General features: G+C 40.5%; 1 protein-coding gene across 3 annotated transcripts in view; it reads left to right on the top strand.

The window, feature by feature from the left end:
* The window catches only part of PIK3C3 (phosphatidylinositol 3-kinase catalytic subunit type 3), a 133,530-nt gene that overhangs the window by 22,914 nt on the left and 88,728 nt on the right, over positions 1–21,888 (top strand). For 2 of the 3 annotated variants that reach the window (XM_075932755.1, XM_075932754.1), the window contains 5 exons: positions 1,615–1,701; positions 4,407–4,502; positions 17,711–17,782; positions 19,885–19,989; positions 20,522–20,614. In XM_075932755.1, coding sequence (XP_075788870.1) covers positions 1,615–1,701; positions 4,407–4,502; positions 17,711–17,782; positions 19,885–19,989; positions 20,522–20,614 — 453 coding nt within the window. The remainder of the gene's footprint in view (positions 1–1,614; positions 1,702–4,406; positions 4,503–17,710; positions 17,783–19,884; positions 19,990–20,521; positions 20,615–21,888) is intronic. The other variant, XM_075932756.1, reaches the window with a different exon arrangement.

Here is a 21,888-nt window from a genome sequence, read left to right as displayed (position 1 = left end):
ATTTTTACTTGAAATTCTCCTGTTTAAATATCTAATGATCACATTGGCCTTTTTGGTAACAGCACCTCAGTGTAGCTAACTTGTTGCTGATTATCCACAATAACCTCTCTCCTCTCTTCCCCCCCAGATATTTTTCAATTATACTGCTTCCCAGGATAGAGTCTACATGCATACGTGATCTACGTTTCTTTTTTGTAGGCTATAACTTCCTATTTGGCAATATTTAAATGAATATTGCTTGTTTGTACCCGTTATACCAAGCCATTCAGAATACCTGTCATATCAATTTTTTTACCACTTCCCAATCTTTGTCAACTCAGACTTGGTTGATTTTATAGCTTCTTCTAAGATGAGTCATTGATAAAAATGCTAACTAGCATAGAGTCAAAAAATAGAACTTAGCTTTGTAAGACCCTATTAAAAATGCTTCTTAATTATCTGTTTACAATAACATTTTGATACCTGTCAGCTACCTAGTTTTGAATTCCTTTTTTTTTTTGGGTGGAGGGTTGATGCGGGGGGAATGGGAGGGAGCATGGTACATTATGATTGTGGAAAAAATCCCAAATTAACAGGTCAGTTGCCTTACTGAAGGTTTTAATTTACTTTTATTTAAAAGATTTTACACTTTATAATACATTATTCCATTTCTGCTATAAAGACTGGGAACCTTTGCTGGCTATGAAAGATAAAATTTTCAAGTGTCTCATTTTTCAGAAATAACTTGTATTCAGAATTCAACCCTAAGTTCTATGTACTATAATTTACAGTATGGCAAAACAAAGGAAAGGTTTACATTAGGAGAGTCCAGCCCTCCTACTTGTGTGTTTCTGTACATCTTGCCTTTTTTTGGTAAGCTTTTATTGAAGCCCCAAGTGATTGACACAAACTGTAATCTTCTGTGTTGAGGGTGAGGATTCTTAAACTGTAGATGGCATGGGCCGCAATTTAATAGTGGTCTCATAGACTGCCATTGCAGTGGGAGATAGCTACGTGACCTCTGTAGCCACTATGGCAATTGTTTAGGCAGAACAGGAGCACTAAGTATGTATTTTAACGAGATACAGAAGGAATCAGCAACATGTTCTCATCCATCCCTCCCTAGACCACCTGCAAAGGCTTTGCAGATCACTGTTTGGGCATCTCTGCTCTATCCAGTATGACTGACCCAGGGAAACTTACTCAAATCACATCTTTCAAGTACTTTTAAGGACAGGTAGCATAGTTTATAAAGTTAAATGAAGTACCACACTTGGCCATTCCCTAATTTTGGAGATCTTGGATTCAGATATCTTTCACATGACAGGAACCACCAAACCATGAATATTGTCATGCTAAAGTTCTGCTTTACAAATAGGCCATATTATTATGAATTCAAAACTGAGCTTAATGCTATGTGTATTTTGTCCTTTCTTTGGTGATGAATATATTTTGAATCTTGGGAATATTTTTGAGGCAGATTGTTTATAGGGGAAACTTTATGTGTATTGTAGATGCTTTTTAACTCCCTCTCTTCCCATCCCCTTCATGTGTGATTGCTTTTGAAATTATGGCTTGGATATTCTTTTTAAGTCACAGCAATTAAAATACTATCACGATATATTTCCATGGCAGCTCACCAAGTCTCATCGACAAGGTCATATGGTGAAAGTAGACTGGCTGGACAGACTGACCTTTAGAGAAATAGAAATGATCAATGAGGTAGGTCATCATATATTAGATTTATAATGGGTTTTGGGTCGTCTTGATGTGGAAGCCTTGGCTTGCTTGCTTGGGAGACTGTTATTTAAATGACTTGCCCGTTTTTCTTTTAATGGAAGAAGTGAATCTAAAAATCACCTTTTTGGGGATTGGTGATGCACTGGTAGCTGAAAATAGTTAACTTGGCTACAAGTTGCATAAGTCTGTTAGAGCATCATGCGGGAGGGGAATTGAAATTATCACAATTTCCTTCAGTAATCTTCAACTCACGCAGGCTCTGCATTAAATTTATAGTCAATGTCTAATCAATTCACACTCTTTTGTTTAAACTGATGTTTCTTTGGGAGGAAATATACTGCCTCTTGAGACTTTTTTGCTTAAATCGATTGCTTATTTGTTTTAAATCTTCAGAGTGAATTCCTGCCGCCAGCTCAGGAAGGAAGAGTTAATCAATGAAGCCAAAAATGATCTTAAAGGGCCTATACTCTGAAAGATGCATAGAATGACCAACTGAGATCTTGTTGACACTACCGACCTTTGTTGCCAGAAACTGCCTTTTGGCAACAAAACAGTGAGAACATAAACACTGCCATGCAACTTTTGTCAGGAAAAATGCCCAATTTCAATAACAAAAAACTTTCATCTTTACGCAAGACTTTCTGCTCCTTTTATTGTCGACCCAGTGTAGAAACTGCTGTTTGTGTTAGGGGGGTAGCCATCTTAGTTGGTCTCACCAAAAAAAATCCCAAACAAACCTGGAGAATCTGGTGGAGCCTTAATGTTTATTAGGGCATAAGCATTCATGGGCTGAAACCCAGTTCATCAGATGCATTTTGCCCATGGAAGTTATTATAGAAATTTTCATGTATTTGATTAAGTAGGTTCCAGCCCAGGAAACCTTATGCCCAAATACATTTGTTAATCTTGCAGGTACCACCAACCTTATTACTGCATTTGCTGTTTATTTTGTTGACAGAACTGGCTTCTGCCAGTATCCCACAATGCCTGCCACAATCATTCTGCTTATTGTTTAGATCTCTGCTGCCCTGCAGGTATTCATCCCTCCCCTTTCAAAGCTCCGGGAAGTATCTGAGGCCATGTCTTCACTCCATGGAAGATCGATACTGCTGCGATCGATCTTCTGGAGTTCCATTTAGCGAGTCTAGTTAAGACTTGCTAAATCCAACTCAGAAGGCTCCGCTAATGGCATCTGGTCCTCCTGCTCTTGCCAGGAGTAAGGGAAGCCAACTGGAGCATTTGCTGCTTTGGGCTTCTCACTGTGGGGACGCCACCAAGCTCAGCTTAAGGTAAGCTAACTCTAGCTACGTACTGTATGAGCTGGACTTGTGTACCTTAATCTGAGCTACCGGGTCTAGTATAGACCTGGCCTGACAGCTGAGTGTTCTGCTCCATTTGGGGAACAAAGAGCAAATCATTGGACTCCTGTTCTGACCAGCAAAAAGCACACAGCGGTAGGCAGACTTGTTGCAGGGTGAGTGAGGGGAGAGACTGCTATGTTTCTTTGACATTCCTCAGCAAGACAAGCTCACAGAGCTACTCATGGTGCCTGTCCTATCATCTGGGTAGGCTGTGGGAGAACTCTAGAGGCAATCCCACGTTGCGGCAGTGATCAGTTCTGCCTTCCCACAACACTTCATTGTGGGATACATACCCACAGTGCATTGCTCACATTGTGGATGATGGCAGCACCTCTAATGTGGACATGATCTGTCCAAAGAGAGAGCAAGTGTAAACTTCTTTGTTGATTTTTGATTTGTCAACATCTGGGAAACATACATTTTGTCAACAAAACTTGGTAGTGTAGAAAAGAGTTTACTCAACACATCTGTGTATTGACAATTGCTTGCTTAAGGTTTTATTGGAGTTTTTTTTTTTTATTTTATTTTTTTTATTTTTTTTGCTTCTTTGCGTTTCTGTGATAGCTGCAGGGGAAATGATTTGCATTTCTAGAACACCTTCCACTAGTATTTCTAGAACACCTTCCACTGGCAAGAGCTGCACTCCTGTGCAAATTCTAACCTTCTTTGAAACACCAGTTTTTACAGGGGGGAGATTAGCACAGAAGAAGTAATTTGACCCGACATCAAGCCGGCAGTCTGACAGAACACTATTAACTAGTTCTCATAATTGTGCTTTAAACATGAGACCAGCCTCCTTTTCCTAGAGAATCAATAATTCCCTGGCTGGATAGGCTGATTCTCTTGTGAGCTGTGCAGAGCTGGTTATGCAGCCTCAGTAGGAGAATTTTTATTTCTGAGGTTGGCATGTGAGCCTGAAACAATGCACCCAAACTCCCAAGATCCCAAGTACTATTTGCAGAGTTTGCAATTAGAAAACTTTGTAAACTGAGCAGACTGTTTCTTGAAGCCATTGAGGTGCTAAGAGAGCACCTTACAGTACAACTTTAACTCTGCTTTTCCATTGACTCAGTTAAACTATTGTCTCCTATTGCATGAAAATGTTTGTAGTGGAGTGTGACTCACAATATGTAAAGTCAGAGAAAGCTGGTGTCCTAAAATAAGTAGTTATATGAAATTATAAACTGAGCAGTTGCCACAGCCTCGGATGATCTAATGCATCTGCTGTAGCACAAAGGAAATAAAATAATTTCTGTTAAGAAAATGCTGGAGATGGAAGCTCTTCTTTAAGATACAGTCTTCATCTTGAGTCTGTTTTCTTTTTAGAGTGAAAAACGAAGTTCTAATTTTATGTACTTGATGATTGAGTTCCGGTGTGTCAAGTGTGATGATAAAGAATATGGAATAGTTTACTATGAAAAGGTATGTGCTGTACACATTTTATGATTCCTTTAAGGAGGAGGGAAAGCAAACTTGCCACAAAAAATAAAAATTACAGCTTTTCCTGCTGAGATGAAATATTTTGTTGCAAGATAGCAGTAGACAGCTGTCAGTGGCAGCTGTTTATGTACATACAAATCAAATAGTAGAGCTACAGCAAGATTACAGAAGTCAATCATTCATATAATGCCATTCAAGTTTACACATTTAAAAAGTGTGAGTGAGTAAAAACTTTTTGGTTGATTGTTCCCCAAATCAAATAGTTCTTTCAGAGTAGCTTTATGTAAAGTGAGTTCTAGGAGAAAGAGATATACTTGTCATCTTTGAGAGGCTTGATATGGGATTGGCTTATCAAAACTTTGTACAAGAGCTGTGCCAACAGACAGTCTGATTTATCTGAACAAATAAAGATTTATTTTCCCCATGTTCCTTAAAATATAACAAAGGACACATTTTCATACTTTTAATAGGTTTTCATGACAATAACAAATAGATGAACTCTCTACTTCATTTAGTATTATATAATATTTTCCATTTACGTAACATCTTGCTTGTAAGGATCTCAGGACAGTATGCAAACATCAGCAAATTCCCCCAAATAGCATGCAAAGAAAATTAGTATTCTTAACCCCATTTTGCAATGGGAAGATGAAGGTAAGAGGATAAGTGAACTTTCCAAGACCACATTGCAGTTTGAAAAACTAGGATGAGAATCTGGATCAGCTGTGGCCAACCCGTGGTTCACGAGCCGCATGTGGCTCTTGCTTCACAAAAGTGTGGCTCATGAAGCCGCTTCTGTCCCCCCTCCCTCCCGCCCCCCCAAAAATGGCCCCCACCGGCTACTCCAGATCCCCAGCTGCCCTGTGCTTACTGGCTCGGAGGTGTGGGGTTTTAAAAATGGCGGCCGTCTTAAAGGAGCAGCCTCCTTTTAGGAAAAAAAATATATATTTTTTATTTTTTTTTGTTTTGTTTTTGCTTGGCAGTTCTCTTCTGGAGGCTTGCTTTTTTTTTGCTTGACAATTCTGGTGCGGCTCTTTGCATTTTTTCCTCCTCTGTTTTGGCTCTCTTTGTTAAATGGGTTGGCCACTCCTGATCTGGATCTTCAGAATTGCATAAGTTCTTCTTTGAGTGATTGCTCATGTGCCTTCCAATTTAGGTGTGTGCACGCCGCATGCACAGCTGCTGGGAAGATTTTCCCTAGCTGGATACTGTAGGTTGGCAGGGGAGACTCCTGGAGCGGCACCAGTGGCTAGGTATATAGCACCCTACCGACTGCTTCCTTCCTCAGTTCCTTCTTGTCGCTAGTGATGGCTCTCAGAGCTAGAGTCTCCTTGCCTTGGGCAAGTGTGCTTTCCCTGCTTGCTTTTGTAGTTAGCTTTTCTGAAGTGTTAGGTTGTGGTTAAATTCGTAGCAGGGACTCCATTTTTGTTCTTCCCCCACAGGAGCCGGGACATGCCTTGGCTTCCTGGCTTCAAGCAGTGCAGACAGTGTGCAAAGTTTATGCCAACAGGCGGTCCGCACGAGTCCTGCCTAAAGTGTTTGGGAGTGGCCCATTTAGCAGACAAGTGTGAGATCTGTAGAGCCTTTACGTCAAGAACTAGAAGAGACAGAGAGTTCTGCCTCTGAAATATGTTAATGAGGGAATCTTTGGATCCCCATCCAGCACCACAGGCTGCAGGACTCCCATCTGTGGCCTCAGAATGCAGTGCGCCTTTGTTGGTGCTCAGTGCACCGGCTCTGACGAAGGAATCGGATAAGACACCCTGGCACTGCAGATCACCGAAGACTAGCTCTCAGCACCTATCCCATTCTCTGGTGCAGAAGAAACAACAGAGGCGGGAAAGGAGACGGTTCCCTTTTTCAGATCTAAAAGCTTAAAGTGTCACATCCTGAGTCAGAGCACCCTTCGATACAACCTGCTTGTACAGCACTTCTGTTGGAGCCATTGAGTCTGGTGCAAGTGGATTCCCAGTCCCGGGAGAGCCACAGATGTGAACATGCCATCCATTCCCCTGAGACGTATGAGGCTGCCTCGACCTGATCGAGCTAACATCCGGCCGATCAGTGTCCCTGTGAGTCTCCAGTGCCTCCGCCACTACCAGGGCCAGTGCAGGTGTGGTGGAAGTCTCCAATGTTAAGAAGGTCCCTTTTTCCTCGGCACTGTTCACCAAGCCAGGACCATTCACCTTGTCACTGATATGGAGAGGACTCTCGTACCAGCCAGAATCCTCCCAGGCAGCACCAGTCGATCAGCGAGGATGGTTCCATTAAGCACCTGTCCCGGCAGGGCTCCAGTACAAGGCGGAGTCGTCCCAGTGACCTTATCCCGGTACAAAGACTTCCAGTGCAGCGTGGTACTGCTCCCCCGTGACCCCTACATCCACGTTGGAGTGGGAATCGGGGACACCGATCCAAGAGGAAGTGCTGCTTGGCATAGGTCCGTCTGGAGAGGAAACGGGTTAACCCTGCAATGGCCTCCACAGTGGTAGGATCTGCCTCAGTGGCTGTACTGGACTCTTTGGGACTACCACCAGACACAAGCTGGGGGTTCCAGGTCAGTCTTCGTCACTTCGGTCAGCAAGGGCACTCCTTCAGCCTTCCGAGGGTGAGACCTTGCTTAGGGGTAAGGTCATCCCGAACTACGTCTTGGTCAGATACCTGCTACACAGCCATTTGGGGTCACTGGTGGAGTCCCGTTTGGCACCGAGCTCCCAGTCGGGATGTGCACCACTGCCCCAGTCTGGGGAGGACAAATAGCACCAGGTTCCAGGGATGTCTCTGTGCCTGGTTCTACCTGTTTCACAGCACACCGGTGCCTGTGGTCCTGGAGGTGGAACAGGAAGAAGGGAAGCTGAGGGACCCCTCGTTATCACTTGAAGAGGCGGTAGCTGGGGTGGCATCTTTGCTACCCCCTATGCACAATAGGGCACATCAGGAGGCATATGGCCCAGAGAATGGGTCCCCAAATAGAGAACATCACAGCAATATTCTATATCAACAGACAGGGTGGTGCTCGTTCTATTGCCCTTTACATACGGTGATGTCGCTGTATGTGCACAACGAGATGCACCTACTGGCCTTATACCTTCTGGGTTCTCAGAATTCGTTGGTGGACAACGTCAAATGGACGAGTGGTCCCTCTAGTGGGAAGTTGAGCAGGCCTTTTTCCAGATGTGGGGTCATCCCCATCTGGGCCTCTTTGCTATGAAGGGGAACAGGAAGTGCAGGATCTTCTGTTCCACCTGGGCAGCAGCAAAGGCTCTTTGGACAACGCCTTCCAAATTCATTGGGGGAGAAGGCCCTCTTGTATGCATTTCCCCCTTTCCCCTGGATACCGAAAGTGTTGATCAAGGCCTGTGAGGACAGAGCATACTTCATTTTGATTGCTCCAGCCTGGCACAAGCAACATTGGTATATGAGGCTCCATCAGCTCTTGGTTGTACCCCCTGTCCCTCTTCCCTTGTTCCAGGAATTGTCCCAGAACCGCAGCACATTACTGCACTTCAAACGTCCTTTACACGTGATGGCCTGGAGGCTCTGTGGTTGAGCATGCTGGAGCAGCAATGCCCGGGGAGGGAGTCAGGGAGATGTTAAGTAGTTGGAGGCCTTCCACGTGGGCTAAATATGCTTCCAAATGGAAGAGGTCTGCCTTGTGGGCTTTACAGAGAGGCACCCAGCCGTTGAAGGTTTCAGTTCTGTTTATTTTGGAGTCCCTTGTGGGGCTAAAACAACAGGGGTTGCCCGCGTCGTCCATTAAGGTGCACCTGGCTGCAATATCGTCATTCCATCCTGAGTCGGGGAGCCGTTCGATATTTGTAGCTCACTTGGTGAGTAGGTTCTTCAAGATGTGTTGCTTATGTCCATTCCAAAACCCTCCCACATCCCTTCTGCCGGGCTTCGTCTAGATTGCAACCCTTTTTCGTAAAAGGGATGCAAATTAGACATATCGCAATTGCAAATGAAGCGGGGGGGATTTAAATCTCCCCCGCTTCATTAGCATAAAAATGGCTGCCGCCTTTTTCGGCTCAGAGCTTTGCCGGAAAAAAGCGCCAGTCTAGACGCGGATCTTTCGGAAAATAAAGCCTTTTCCGAAAGATCCCTTATCCCTTATTTTAAGAGGGATAAGGGATCTTTCGGAAAAGGCTTTATTTTCCGAAAGATCCGCGTCTAGACTGGCGCTTTTTTCCGGCAAAGCTCCGAGCCGAAAAAAAGCGGCAGCCATTTTTATGCTAATGAACATGGGGAGAGTTAAATCCCCGCTTCATTTGCAATTACGATATGTCTAATTTGCATCCCTTTTTTGTAAAAGGGATGCTATCTAGACGTAGCCCTGGAGCTCTTTCTGATGAGAAGGAAGTGAGGGAGGGGACGGTCGGCAGGGTGCTATATACCTAGCTATACTGGCGCCCCACTAAGGGTCTCCCCTGCCAACCTATGGTATCAGCTAGGGAAAATCTTCCTGGCAACTGTGTATGTGGTATGCACACACCTAAATTGGAATGGACATGAGCAGCACATCCTGAAGAACACCAGTAACGAATGGTAATTGTCTATTTTAGCCACAAAAGCATCCAGTCTTTCTCCCTTGATGTTTTTTTCCTTAGGTAAGTGTATTTGTTGCAGACTCTGTGATTACAGTGTATTTGCATTTGCTTACCAAATATGGCCACATCACTTTTAATATCTTGTTCTGTGGGCTTTTAAAGTATGACTAAAAGGTTAACAGGCATTTGCTTATGGAAATGCATGTAGGTTGGGTATTGGAATAAGTGTTATATTCCATACAGATGATGTATCATATCAACTTTTCTAGTGTCCCTTTGTATATGATCTTTGAAGTGCTGCTGCATTTGAATAATGCACTTCCAAGTGGAATGATGATTATGAAACATGTATGTGTTTTGTCTGCTACACGCCCATTTGATGATAGTGGAAACTGAATTTGTCTTACTGGTTTGTATGTTTTTGTTGCTATTGAGAGCGAGGAAGATTGGTTTTAAACCAAATAAGTAGAGGTGGTCAGAAAAATTCCAGAGACACTTTTTTCATTGGCTCTCTCCAATTTCAAATCAAAATTGTTCCTTGAGACAATTTGATTTCAATGAAGTTCTGATGGAACCTAGGTGGTGGTCTGATGGAGTCTCACACGGCTCTGTCTAATCCTTTTCGCAGAGAATTTAGAGATGTTGGGGTTTTTATTATGAATTGGAACAAAGCCAAATTTTAAAACTGAAATTCTCTTCAAAGTGCATTTACTTTTCCCTGCAAAGTTTTGCAAACAAGCTAGGAAATATTTTTAGAGGCATGGAAAAAGACTATAAAAATGGCTTACTAAGCATCATAAGATAATTAGGTAGGTAAGGGCACAGCTTAAACATAGTAATACCAACTATTTGATGGACTTGTTGAAAATCTACTTGATGCAAACAAATTCTGCACCCCATTTTTGGAAACAGCAGAAAACTGTCCATAAATTAATTGCCTGTCTTCTCAAGTTTCTTATGCTTCCATTTAAAATACAAAGATCACCAGTCCAGCATATTGAATCTAATGGAACTAGAGTAGTTGTCACCTGACTGTGACTGATAGTCTAAGTGAAAATTACTTGTCAGTTTTGTTGATAGATTTGTTTTTCCGTGTTGATGGAGAACCAGCCTGTTAAACAGCTGCTGATAGAATCTGAGGTTCTGTGACTCAGCACTCAATTACTGTATATAAAGTCAAGTGGCAGTAGCTGCTTCTGTGTTCTCTATCAACTCAATTTTAATTCAGTGTTTAAAATATGAGGAATGCCTCTCTGCAAGTCGCAAGTACACAACTCCATTTCTTTTTTTTCCATCATTCACTCTGGAAATACCACTGTGAATTCCCAAATGCAAGGATCTTCTCTCATCTGTATGGGTAAATGAACTCCAGCATTTTTTCATGAACATGTATATTCATGAAGGGTCAAGTGAAACCAGCCTTGTATGGGGTAAATTGAAGTCATATAAATTTTTAAAGGATTTACTCATTAGAATATCTTTCCCAGTGTTTTAAAAAAATTAGGATTGATCAGTCTCTATAGCCTGACCTGTGTGTCCATCTAGATCAGGGTTTCCCACCCTCTGGGTTGGGACCCAAATATGGGTCGCCATTACATTTCAAAAGGGTTACCAAGTGTCTCCCCAAGTGGCTCTGCATTCTCTCTCTTCCCCCCGTTTTTGAATTGCCTTGGGTCACCAAGTCTTCAAGTGAGTTATAAGATCAAGAACACATATTCCTGCGCATCCAGAAATATAATTTATGCTATCATGTGCCGAAAGTGTCCGTCTGCTATGTACATTGGACAAACGTCTCAGACACTTCGCCAAAGGATCAATGCCCATAAAACAGATATTAGACAGGATCACAAAGAAAAAACAGTTTCTTGCCATTTCAACCAGGAAGGACACTGTCTCAACGACCTAATTACCTGCATCCTACTCCAGAAGACTTTCAAATCTGCACTTGAAAGGAAATCCTCTGAACTGTGATTCATGCTAAAATTCGACACTCTTCAAGGGGGGCTCAACAAAGACACCAACTACCTTACCCATTACAGAGATAGCTTCCCCAATTATCACCTCTAATACCATTAGCTCACAGACATTTACCTTTCCCCACCTCTAATATCATTAACTCACAGACATTTACCTTCCTCCTCCTCCTCCCCCCTTTGCATCCCCCTTCTGTTCTGAAATGTGATTTGTCCTTTTCATATGTGTTCATTTTTTTAAATTGTATCCTTTGGTATTTATGGTTGTGACTATTTTCTTCCACTATTTGATCCGAGGAAGTGGGTCTGGCCCACGAAAGCTCATCTTCTAATAAACCATCTTGTTAGTCTTTAAAGTGCTACATAGTCCTGTATTTTGTTTCAAGTCTTCCTGAATTGTCAAAATAGGTCTCCGCCTGGAAAAGGTTGGGAACCGCTGATCTAGGTTCTGGAAACAAATAGTTGTATTCTGCTGATATTGCTTGGAACCCTGGTTTAACTAACCTCATAGTATGAGCTCCATAGAACCCCTTCTTTGTTAGTGTTTTAGAAACTGATGAGCAATGTAATTGTAAAGAGGTATGGGATAACCGTGCTTGATCATCACTTTGCTTTACCACACGCTGTAATCATTGCAAAATTGGCATTGTTTCTCCACCTCTCACCAAAGAATAAATAATAGAGAGTGGTAGTAGGGTCTTACATTTTGTAAAAATTAGGATTTTGGAATATGGTAGAGTACCTTATAATTTTGTGCATAAAATATTTAGTTAAACCACACTCAAAACTATGTTTGTAAACTTACGAGATTTGGCCTCACATTGGTTTGAGATCTGCTTGGCAAATTAGCAGGTAAACGACTGTTAGCATGAATTATTAAGGTTACGCATTCAGGGACACTATAATAGATATTGATGTTCTGTGAGTGAAATAGAGGGGTCAGAGTTGCACCTTCCTCATCTATTTGAAAGGTGGATAAAACTGCCAACATCCTTATTCTGTTGACTGATGGCATTTTGTCTTTCTCCAGGGTATTTCATAGAGCAGCTGTATTTCAAAATAGGCTATGTTTAATGAGAGAATTTGGCCCAGGAGAGCAATGATGCAACCCAACCAACCTGCAGATTCTTGTTTCAGTTGAAGGGTAGTTTTTTTGTGTGATAAAACATAATGAAATGAAAGACAAGAGCTCTCTGCATTTGAGAACAAAGTAAGCAAAATGAGAACATTCTGGATTTACGTTTAACTTCTTTTATATGCAGTTTAGAAAAATCTGCTCTCAGTGAAGTGTTTGCTTTTTTCTCTTTTTTTAGCTTAACTTGTCACTGTTGGTGATAGAAACACTTCTTTTGTTGTTTTTAGCTAACGTATGCAAAGCTGAAAAAACACAGATGAAATTTTAAAAAATAGTCAATTCTTGTCCTTCAGATCACTAATTGAGCGCTAGTCCTTGGAACAGTTTACTGCTCTGTCAAAGTGAAGTCTTGGTATTTTAGGTTTTTATAAGCTTTCCATCTTATAAATCAGTAAGTAGTTGGTGTTTCTTTTTTTCTAGTGGTACAGGATTTTTTTTTAGCCTCGGGATGGAAGGAATGTCAGACCATAATGTTTGTATAGCCTTTTTCTCATCTAACTTTACAATTTTTCATAGCCATTGTCTCATCTGTGATTGTAAATGAAGGGGGAGATTTTTTTTAAAAGCTACAAAACGAAGTTAGATTCCCAACTTGCAATTGGTCAATAGAATTTGAGCACTTCTCCCCACTCTGGGCATTTGAAAAATCTTCATCCATTCATTTATTTTGCAGAGCTCTCTGTTAGCCTATCTCTGTTCTCATATAACCAAATGGCACACTATGTGCACTGGATTTGTTTGGTTTTTTTTTAATCTGAAACTCTTGAATCTTTATCCTATTGCTAATTCTTTGTGTGGTCTTGGTTAAGTCACTGAGGGTACATCTACATTTGAGCTGTGGTGTGATTCCTGCCTCGCATAGCTAGGTTTTGAGCTAGTGTCTGAAAATAGCAGTGTGTTTGCAGTGGTATGGGTAGCACCTCTGGGTATAATCCTGCCTTACTCCCCTGAGGTATTTCTGTGCAAGCTAGGAATCACCCCTCCCAGATCAAATGTTGATGTACCTTGAATCTCTCATTATCCATCAATAAAATTATACATGCCTGGGGGGAGGGGAGGTATTATTAGAATTAATGAACCAATGATTGTACATCAAGTTGTAGAAATACTAAGTACTAATAATTAAATGTGTTATAAAGTGCACCAATAGAAAATGCTCAAGGAAAAACATCAAGCACATTCCACAGATGAGTTCATTATACATTTTTAGATATTTTTGGGAAACTTTTATAGTATAGGATTAGCCACAGGGTAGCAGTGGTTAGCTATGTGGTTCTGATTTTACACTAAACTGTACCTCTTACCCCCACTACTCATTTTTTCCTCAACTGCATGCTCCGTCCTGTCTAATACATGTTCTCATGTACAAGGACAGATCTTTGTTACTTGTCTGTATAATGTCTGGCCCAGTGGGGCTGTTGATCCTTGATTGGCACTTTCAGGCAGGTGCTCCTGTAATAAAAATAAATATATTCTATAGTACAATATATCTTAATTAGCGCTAACGTCACCATTTATGCAATTGATTTAATTTTGTAATTAAATTCAACAGAACGGAAGTGGATTGTCCTTTTTTGCCTTTTTAATTGCTTTTCATATTTACTATTTTAAGATTTTGAATGCTTAAAAATTGAAATCACACATATATTCACAGACTGGGCTTAATACCATCCACATATTCCAGATACCTTATTTAACTGGAAAATATTGTTTGTAGTGTGATGTCTGAATTTTTCCATTTAAAAAACCCCCACTACTTTCCTCATTAGGTTTGCATAGAAAAGTCGTCCCATGTAAACTTATTGGTACAAAACCCAATTTTTACTCTAGTCATCATTGTAGAAGCAATCAATATATGTGCAGAAAAGTGAGGTATATATTAGTCTGTGTTTGACAAATGATGGGAAAGGGCATTAGGGGATGGATTACTGTTAATTCCCTCTAGAGCACCTGGTATTGGCCACTTTGGGAAGACAGGATACTGGGCTTGATGGTCATTTGGTCTTACTCAATATGGCTGTTCTTATGCATCATCTACAAAACTGCCAGCCATGTTAAAAAAACAATCTGGAACTGGCAAGGAGGAGAAGCAGATTCCTTATAATTCTCAGTTCAAAGTAGAAGCAGCTTTGTTCCATTCTGCATTTTCTAAAAAGATCATTTCCAAAATGGTGCTCTGTGTCACATTCTATACAGAACCCAAAAAACAGGACTATGTAGCACTTTAAAGACTAACAAGATGGTTTAATAGGTGATGAGCTTTCGTGGGCTAGATCCACTTCCTCAGATAAATAGTGGAAGAAAATTGTCACACTCAAGTTTGAATAAAGACGCTAATTATTTTACCCATTACAAAGATAGTTTCCCCAATTATCACCTCTAATATGATTAGCTCACAGACATTTACCTCCCCCCCCCCCCATCCTCCTTCTGTTCTGAAATTTGATTTGTCCTTTTTTTAATTGTATCGTTTGGTATATATGGTTGTGACAATTTTCTTCCACTATTTGATCTGAGTCGCCTATTAAACCATCTTGTTAGTCTTTAAAGTGCTACATAGTCCTGTTTCAGCTACACCAGACTAACACGGCTACATTTCTATCACTATACAGAACCCAGTGTATCTCTGTGTTCATTTTCCCTCAACTTTAGTCAATGCTCCAAGCAATAAATCCATATTTTCAAGATGAGACACCTAAATAATGTGTCTACGTGTTTTGGCTTCAGCTTTTGAAAATTTTGCCTTCATAGAAAGACCCTTTAAGCACTTTCATGGCAGATGTGTCATACAGTAAATGCTCTGTTATCTGACATGTTGGAAGATTGAAGGTGTTGGTTAATTGAATAGTCTGATTAATTAAAAGTTATACTTTACCAATGGAATACCAGTTTTCAGAGAATTGGAATACAATAAGTATATAATAGTACACAGGTACCCACCAATTCAGAAATAGTACTGCACTGTAGAGTCGTTTGCTTCTTGAAGCATTTGGGTGTGTATAGGTAAAGTTTTCTATACAGTAAGTAATCTTATGACACTACATATCATTATGGACAGTGCATAGCGTACACCCAAATCAGTAAAAATGTAACTTAACACTAAAACTGTACCGAATGTAATTTAATCTTCACTGATTCAAAAGGCGCTTCAGGATTTTTCAGTGTCTCTCAGGGTCATTATCAACATCAGTTATCATAGCTGTAGAAAGAGTAAGAGATTGTGCTGAACCTGTAATGACCCTATTACACATTGTGATGGATAGGAGGCGTGCTGGCCAGCACTGGGTGACTGAAGCGTCAAATTCAGGTAGCTATGGGGCTGTTGGCAGGGAGCCAGAAGAACCAATGGGATACAGTGTTGAAATGTGAATGGTAAAGATTACCTGTCTGCCATTTCTCTTCTGGAGGGTTTAAGCCAGGAGTTGGGAAAAACAGGATGATTTAAATCCAGGCAGGACAACCATATCTTCAAAGAATACTGGGCATGGAAATGGACTGGACCATGAAGGGATCATGAGTAAATAAGGGATAAATGTATATTTAATCACAGTCAGGTTATTTTATTTGTTTTGTTGTTTGGTTAAGCTCCTCTGTGTGAAACCCAGGTGCCTTTCCTTCCCCATTCACCTTTTCTAAGCTGCAGCCCAAAGAGACTTTCTTTGTGTTTTAATCTGTTCTTTTCTCAGTTGCTCTGTAACACCTAGCCACCAAACATGCTTTATCAAGTATATCTTTTTGTTTCATTAATAAAATCAACTTTTTAAGACTGTGATTTGATTCTTGTATCCTAAAAAGTAATAGGGGTTTTGTGTGTTCCTGCCTAGACTGAGAGGTCAGTTATCAGAGATTGAAATTTGTTTTGTGTATTTTTTCCCCTTTCTTCTCAAGCTGGTGTAAGAGCTTGGGGTACCCCTCCGGAAGAAGTGCAGGTGTTTCTTCCTCAGGATTTTGATTCACTTGATGGTGGTAACCTATCTTCTAGGGCCAGTGAATCTGTGATCTTGCAGAGTTTTTATAAGTAGATCCTATAGAAGCAAAGTATTTTTAAGGTCTCTTGTGGGCCCCCACCTTCAGCACTCAGGGTGCCAGAGTGGGGAACAGTCCTGACATGATAGCAAAGCAGTGGGATCACTTTGAACCAGGAACACAGACCTCAGGATTTTAAAAGGACACTCTTTATTTCTGTCTCTCTTGCTGTTTGGAAGTTTTGGGGCTTTTTTTCCCTCTCTTTTGCTTCTTGAGGGAGTAAAGGCACACAGAAGGTTAAACCTGCACAGCCAGAGTTCAAACCAAACACTTGTTTTGGTTTGTTTCTAGCTTTCAGGGCAACTGGATAGTGAGGCTAGAGTAGAGCAAGGAAACAGCCCAGTCTAGATAGCGGTTTCACTTTCGAAATACCCGTTTTCGAAAGAACATTTTGAAAGTGAAACCATTGTCTAGACACGGTTCTTTCAGAAACCCCCCACTTTTTCGAAAGATGCTGTACTCCGGGATTACAGGATCTTTTGAAAAAGGGATTTTATTTCGAAAGAACTGCATCTAGATAGTTTCACTTTCGAAATACCCATTTTCAAAAACACGCGACCGCCATTATGCAAATGAAGCGTGGGAAATTCAAATCCGGACTTCATTTGCAATTTCGATATGTCTAATTTTCATCCCTCTTTCGAAAGAGGGATGTAGTTTAGTCATGCCCTAAGAGAGACATTGAGGTGTAAACAGCCTCAGATCAGGGCAAGATATCCACCTCCAGGGAAAACTTGAAACACGAGGTGAAGGTACATGAGTGTCCTATGGGGTCACTGGGAAGTAACCTTGTGGGGGCAGGAGCAGAGGATGGCGGCCATGCTCCTCCCCCAACACTGTCTTCAAGATGTAAGCCCAAGATGGAGCTCTTACTGCAGCGCATAGAAGCCAATAAGAAGCAAAAGCAAGCGGAAGTGGAGATGAAACAGTTGGAAAAGGACAGATCCTATCCATCACTCACACCCTGGATGCTACTTTTTAAATAAATCCCTGATTTCAGCTTCCTTGCTTGTTTTCTGGCTTTTATGCATAAAAGCAGTGTATAGAATATACAACTGCTGAACAAGCTAAGTAGTGTACCAGTCCACTAGACTGAAAATTTGTATTTGGAGATGTCAGAAATGCTGGTTAATTAAGCTGTCTCGTTAACTGAGTGCCAGATAACAGAGCTTTTACTTTAATAATATTGATAGAAATTTCCAAATAGTTTTTTTCACTAAATTCCTGATGAAGACTTAAAAATTACATTATCTCTAAATTTGTCACATAGATGGATGGAGTTTATGCTTCCGTCTCCCATTTCATTCCACTTTTTCTACTTTGTCAAAAATTGAAAAAAATCCTTTGTGTTTTCTAGTCCTTTATGCCTTTTGTTATCCATTGAAATGCAACAAAGTTTAAGTGCTTTATTTTTTTTCTTGAATATGGAAAGTAGTAAATCTGACATAAGACACATTGTTCATTATAAGTTGGGAGACATTTATTGTGCCTTTGAATTATGTTGCCATGCAGGATGGTGATGAGTCATCTCCAATTTTAACAAGCTCTGAGATTGTTAAGGTTCCAGATCCCCAGATGTCTATGGTGAGTAATTTTCTGAGCAACACAGATAATAAGAAAACTTCATTTTGGTGTGCTGTGAAGTTCTTAAGTGTGAGTGTGTGTGGGGGGGGGGGGAGCGGGAGCACGGGAGACTCTTGACAATTACATATGCTAGGGTCTCAAGTAAGTTTAATTGCAGCACGAAAGGGTGGCTACTGCCAGTTTAAGTCTTGAGTTGAACCAGTTGAGAAATTCTAATGAGATCTTTAACGTATTATCAGTTTGTTCAAATGCTTCATTTCAAATGTTAGGATTGGTGGAGTTCTCAAATGCTTTTAGTTCTTCAAGTGTCCTCTCCATATTGCCAGTGATGGGACTTGTGCTGATGGATGTAACGCGACTTCAGAAGATCTTTAGATCAGTGCGGGGTAGTTTGCCCCTGCAATCTTGCCACCACACTAGTACTTGAACTTACTCAACAGGGGACCACAAACTAAATAGGAGTCAACGGTGTGACTGTTGCAAAAAAAGCAAACATGATTCTGGGCTGCATTAACTAGATGGTTGTGAACAAGACACAAGAAATAGTTCTTCCGCTCTACTCTGCACTGATTAGGCCTCAGTTGGAGTATTGTGTCTAGTTCTGGGCACCACATTTCAAGAAAGATGTAGAGAAATTGGAGACATTGTGGAGAAGAACAACAAAAATGATTAAAGGTCTAGAAAACATGACCTGTGAGGGAAGACTGAAAGAAGTGGGCTTGTTTAGTTTAGAAAAGAGAAGACTGAGAGGGGACATGATAGCATTTTTCAAGGATCTAAAAGGGTGTTACCAGGAGAAGGGGAAAAAATTGTTCTCCTTGGCCTCTGAGAATAGGACAAGAAGCAATTGCCTTAAATTGCAGCAATGGAGATTTAGATTGGACATTAGGAAAAGCTTCCTAACTGTCAGGGTGGTTAAATATGAGAATAAGTTGCCTAGGGAGGTTGTAGAATTTCCATCACTGGAGCTGTTTATGAGCAGGTTGGATAGATGTATTTATCAGGGATGATCTAGAAGGTGCTTGATCTTGCCACAAGGGCAGGGAACTGGACTAGATCTCTGAGGTCCTTTCCAGTACTAGTACTCTAGGATTCTATGTTCGTGCTCCCTGCCCACCTTTCCTGTTCCGGCAGAGTGCAAATTTCAGTGTCTTATGTCCCAGTTGGGCATGAAAGGATTGTGGCACCTCAGTCCCTTCAATTGCCAAAGTCCTCAGAACATCACAGAGCATAGGGGGAGAGGAAGGTGGTTCATGGACGCCCTTATATGCACTGCTCCTGGGAAGTTCCTTCATGCTGCTGCACTGGTTGGCACGAGTCCCATGAGTGTGAATAAGCAGAATCCACCTTGACAAACTTCATAGATAAGTAACTAACCTTCATTTTTGGGTTTAAAATACACTCTTAACACTTTTGTGATAAGGGAAGGGGAGGCAAGTTGGAGACAGGTGAGAAAAGAGGAAATACAATTCTGTTACAGCTGAACTGGCATTCACAATATCAGCAACTTCAGGAAACCTCGTGTGGATGGGTCTTTTATTGTCATCACCATACCATCTAACACTGCTATGAAGTTGTCCAGTGGACTCAGTACTGAAAATGGTGTTGTCATCTAAAATCTGTTTTACACTGTTACTTCTACTGTTGCTATTATGGCTTCAGCTGACCCAGTATTAACAAACTCTGGGACAAAAACATGGAATGTATGCAGAGCCTTTAGACTGTAAACTCTTTGAGGTGGTACTTATCCATAAAGTGTCTAGTATCTTTAGTGCCCTAGCATGTTTATATGCTACGTAAATCACTGTCACTTTGAATAGATTACTTGTTGACCGCCATTCATCACAAGGTGAAAAATAGTTAACACACTTGAAATTTAAGTCTGAAGTAATGGTATTGTTTGTAGAATAAGAGAGCTCACTGCTGAAAAATCATACACTTTAATCAGTGAATTCAGAAGACTAGTTTTTAGAGATGAATACTTAAGTGTGTAATACATTATTTAGAATGTTGGTGAGTCTCTGGTAGACAGTTGCATTTCAAGACTATTTTCAGTAGAGTTAAATATTTATAACCACTGACGTTTATTTTGTGTATTTTAGGAGAACTTAGTAGAGAGCAAACATCACAAGCTTGCTCGAAGTTTAAGAAGTGGGCCCTCTGATCATGATCTCAAGCCTAATGCAGCTACTCGAGATCAGCTGAATGTAAGTTTGTAACTTTCAGTGGAGTCTTTGGTGTTGAAGTGTGCAGATTCAGTTTTGATAAATGACATTCAATGTCCGATGCCAAATCTGAAGGGAATACAGTAGATATGTGACTTCTCTTGAATGTGAAATTGTTGCCAAGGAGAGAATTCAGTCGAAAGTGGCTAGTTTTCTGGCTTAGCTTGTGTCATTCCCATCTCATTACTTAGAGATGTGTTAGTCTTACTACACTCCTGAGTACAAAGAAATCCACATCACACAGATTAATGGGCATTTTTGTCAGTCTCAGCTGCAGGGCGAGGAACTGATAGTTGGTAGAGGTTAGGGTATCTATAGATCTATGAGAGATGTTCATCTAAGTTAAGGTTTGAAGAGCATCCATGGTGTTGTATGGGGAAATTGTGCATATACCACAGCCTTCATTCTGTTATGAAGTCAATATGGAACACAACAGACTAAATTCTCTCAACTTCTTTAAAATATAAATATGTACAATTTGTTCTACAAAGTGTTCTCTGTAATTTTTTGGTAGATCATAGTGAGTTATCCACCAACAAAGCAACTGACCTATGAGGAACAAGATCTAGTTTGGAAGTTCAGATACTATCTTACTAATCAAGAAAAGGTAAAGTTAATTGTATTAAATATATCCTGATCAATGTACATAGTTGAGTAATTTATCTTTCTATTTCATTAGTGCAACTGTTTTTTTAAGTGTCTGCCTCTTCAGAGGTATGAATCCCTGTTAGTTGAGAGTATATTTAATCAAGATGTTTTTCATTAATAGAATAGCTATGCTGGTAAAGACTAGAGACCTTTTTAATTTAAAACCTTATTGGCAAATACTTTAAAAACCTGTAGCTTAAAATCTTTAGTGAGTTCCTTTAAAATGCTCTTCTACCAAAACTACCAGGATTAATCCAGCAAGGAAAAGTTGTGTTAACAACTGCAAATATGGCACAAATACACAAGCTGCATGTGTTCTAAATAATAGGGAAGGTTACTAGTAAGTGAATTAGAGCTAGATTGTTAAATAAGGCAAAAAAGTATTGGTCCATTATTTTTTTAAGAATACCGTTGCATTATCTCTAACTGGTATCTTTCCATGTAGCCTTACATGAGACCCTAGAAAATTATAGCTAGATGATGATAAAATGTTGAAATAGGTAACAGGTTAAAATTTCTAGTCCTTTTAATGGCAGGTATTCAGCTATAAACAAAGCTGAGGCAATAGCTTGTACTTGCTTATATTTTTGGATAATCTCTAGCAAAGGTTATAAATTCCTGATTCAGCAAAGCTTTTCAGTATGTGCTTTGCTTAGCTCTCTTTTCCCCATTTATCTTCATACAGTGGATTAAGTCTTGCCAGTATTCTGTTAATAATGACTCCTGTCTATTTAACACAACAATAAGACCTGTAAAACTATGCAAGACCCTTTTTCCTGACAATTTCACCCATGATTGATGCAGTTTTTAAGGGTTTATTTTCCCCTTTGGTGTGCTTGTAAACTGAAAATCCATAGTCTCTAGTGATGATTGAGTATGTTAATTGGGAGGAGAATAAAGTGTGAATTTGCTGCTACAGAAGAAGTAATTCTCTTGCACTGTAGCACCTTAATCTAACTTTAAAGGACTTTACAAAAATAGATGAATTAACCCTCAACACCGTCATAAGCTAGGTAAGCATTTTCACTCCTTGATAATGAATGTGGGGACAATGATGCATAGAAAGATATTAAGTGACTTGGTCAAGGTCATGGAGGAAGTCACTAGCGTAACTGGGAATAGAACACAGCTCTGTTTCTCACTGGTGTATGGTTGCACAAGTTCAGTTGCACAGTGTATTGCCATGCACTTCAATTGGGTTCCTCTGGTTTATGCTAAGAGAATTGCAATAAG

The sequence above is a fragment of the Pelodiscus sinensis genome, chromosome 6 (genome assembly GCF_049634645.1).
Source record: "Pelodiscus sinensis isolate JC-2024 chromosome 6, ASM4963464v1, whole genome shotgun sequence".
In the NCBI taxonomy this organism is placed as follows: Eukaryota; Metazoa; Chordata; order Testudines; family Trionychidae; genus Pelodiscus; species Pelodiscus sinensis.
Note: the sequence above shows the minus strand (reverse complement) of the source record. Positions and strands in the feature narration are given on the sequence as shown.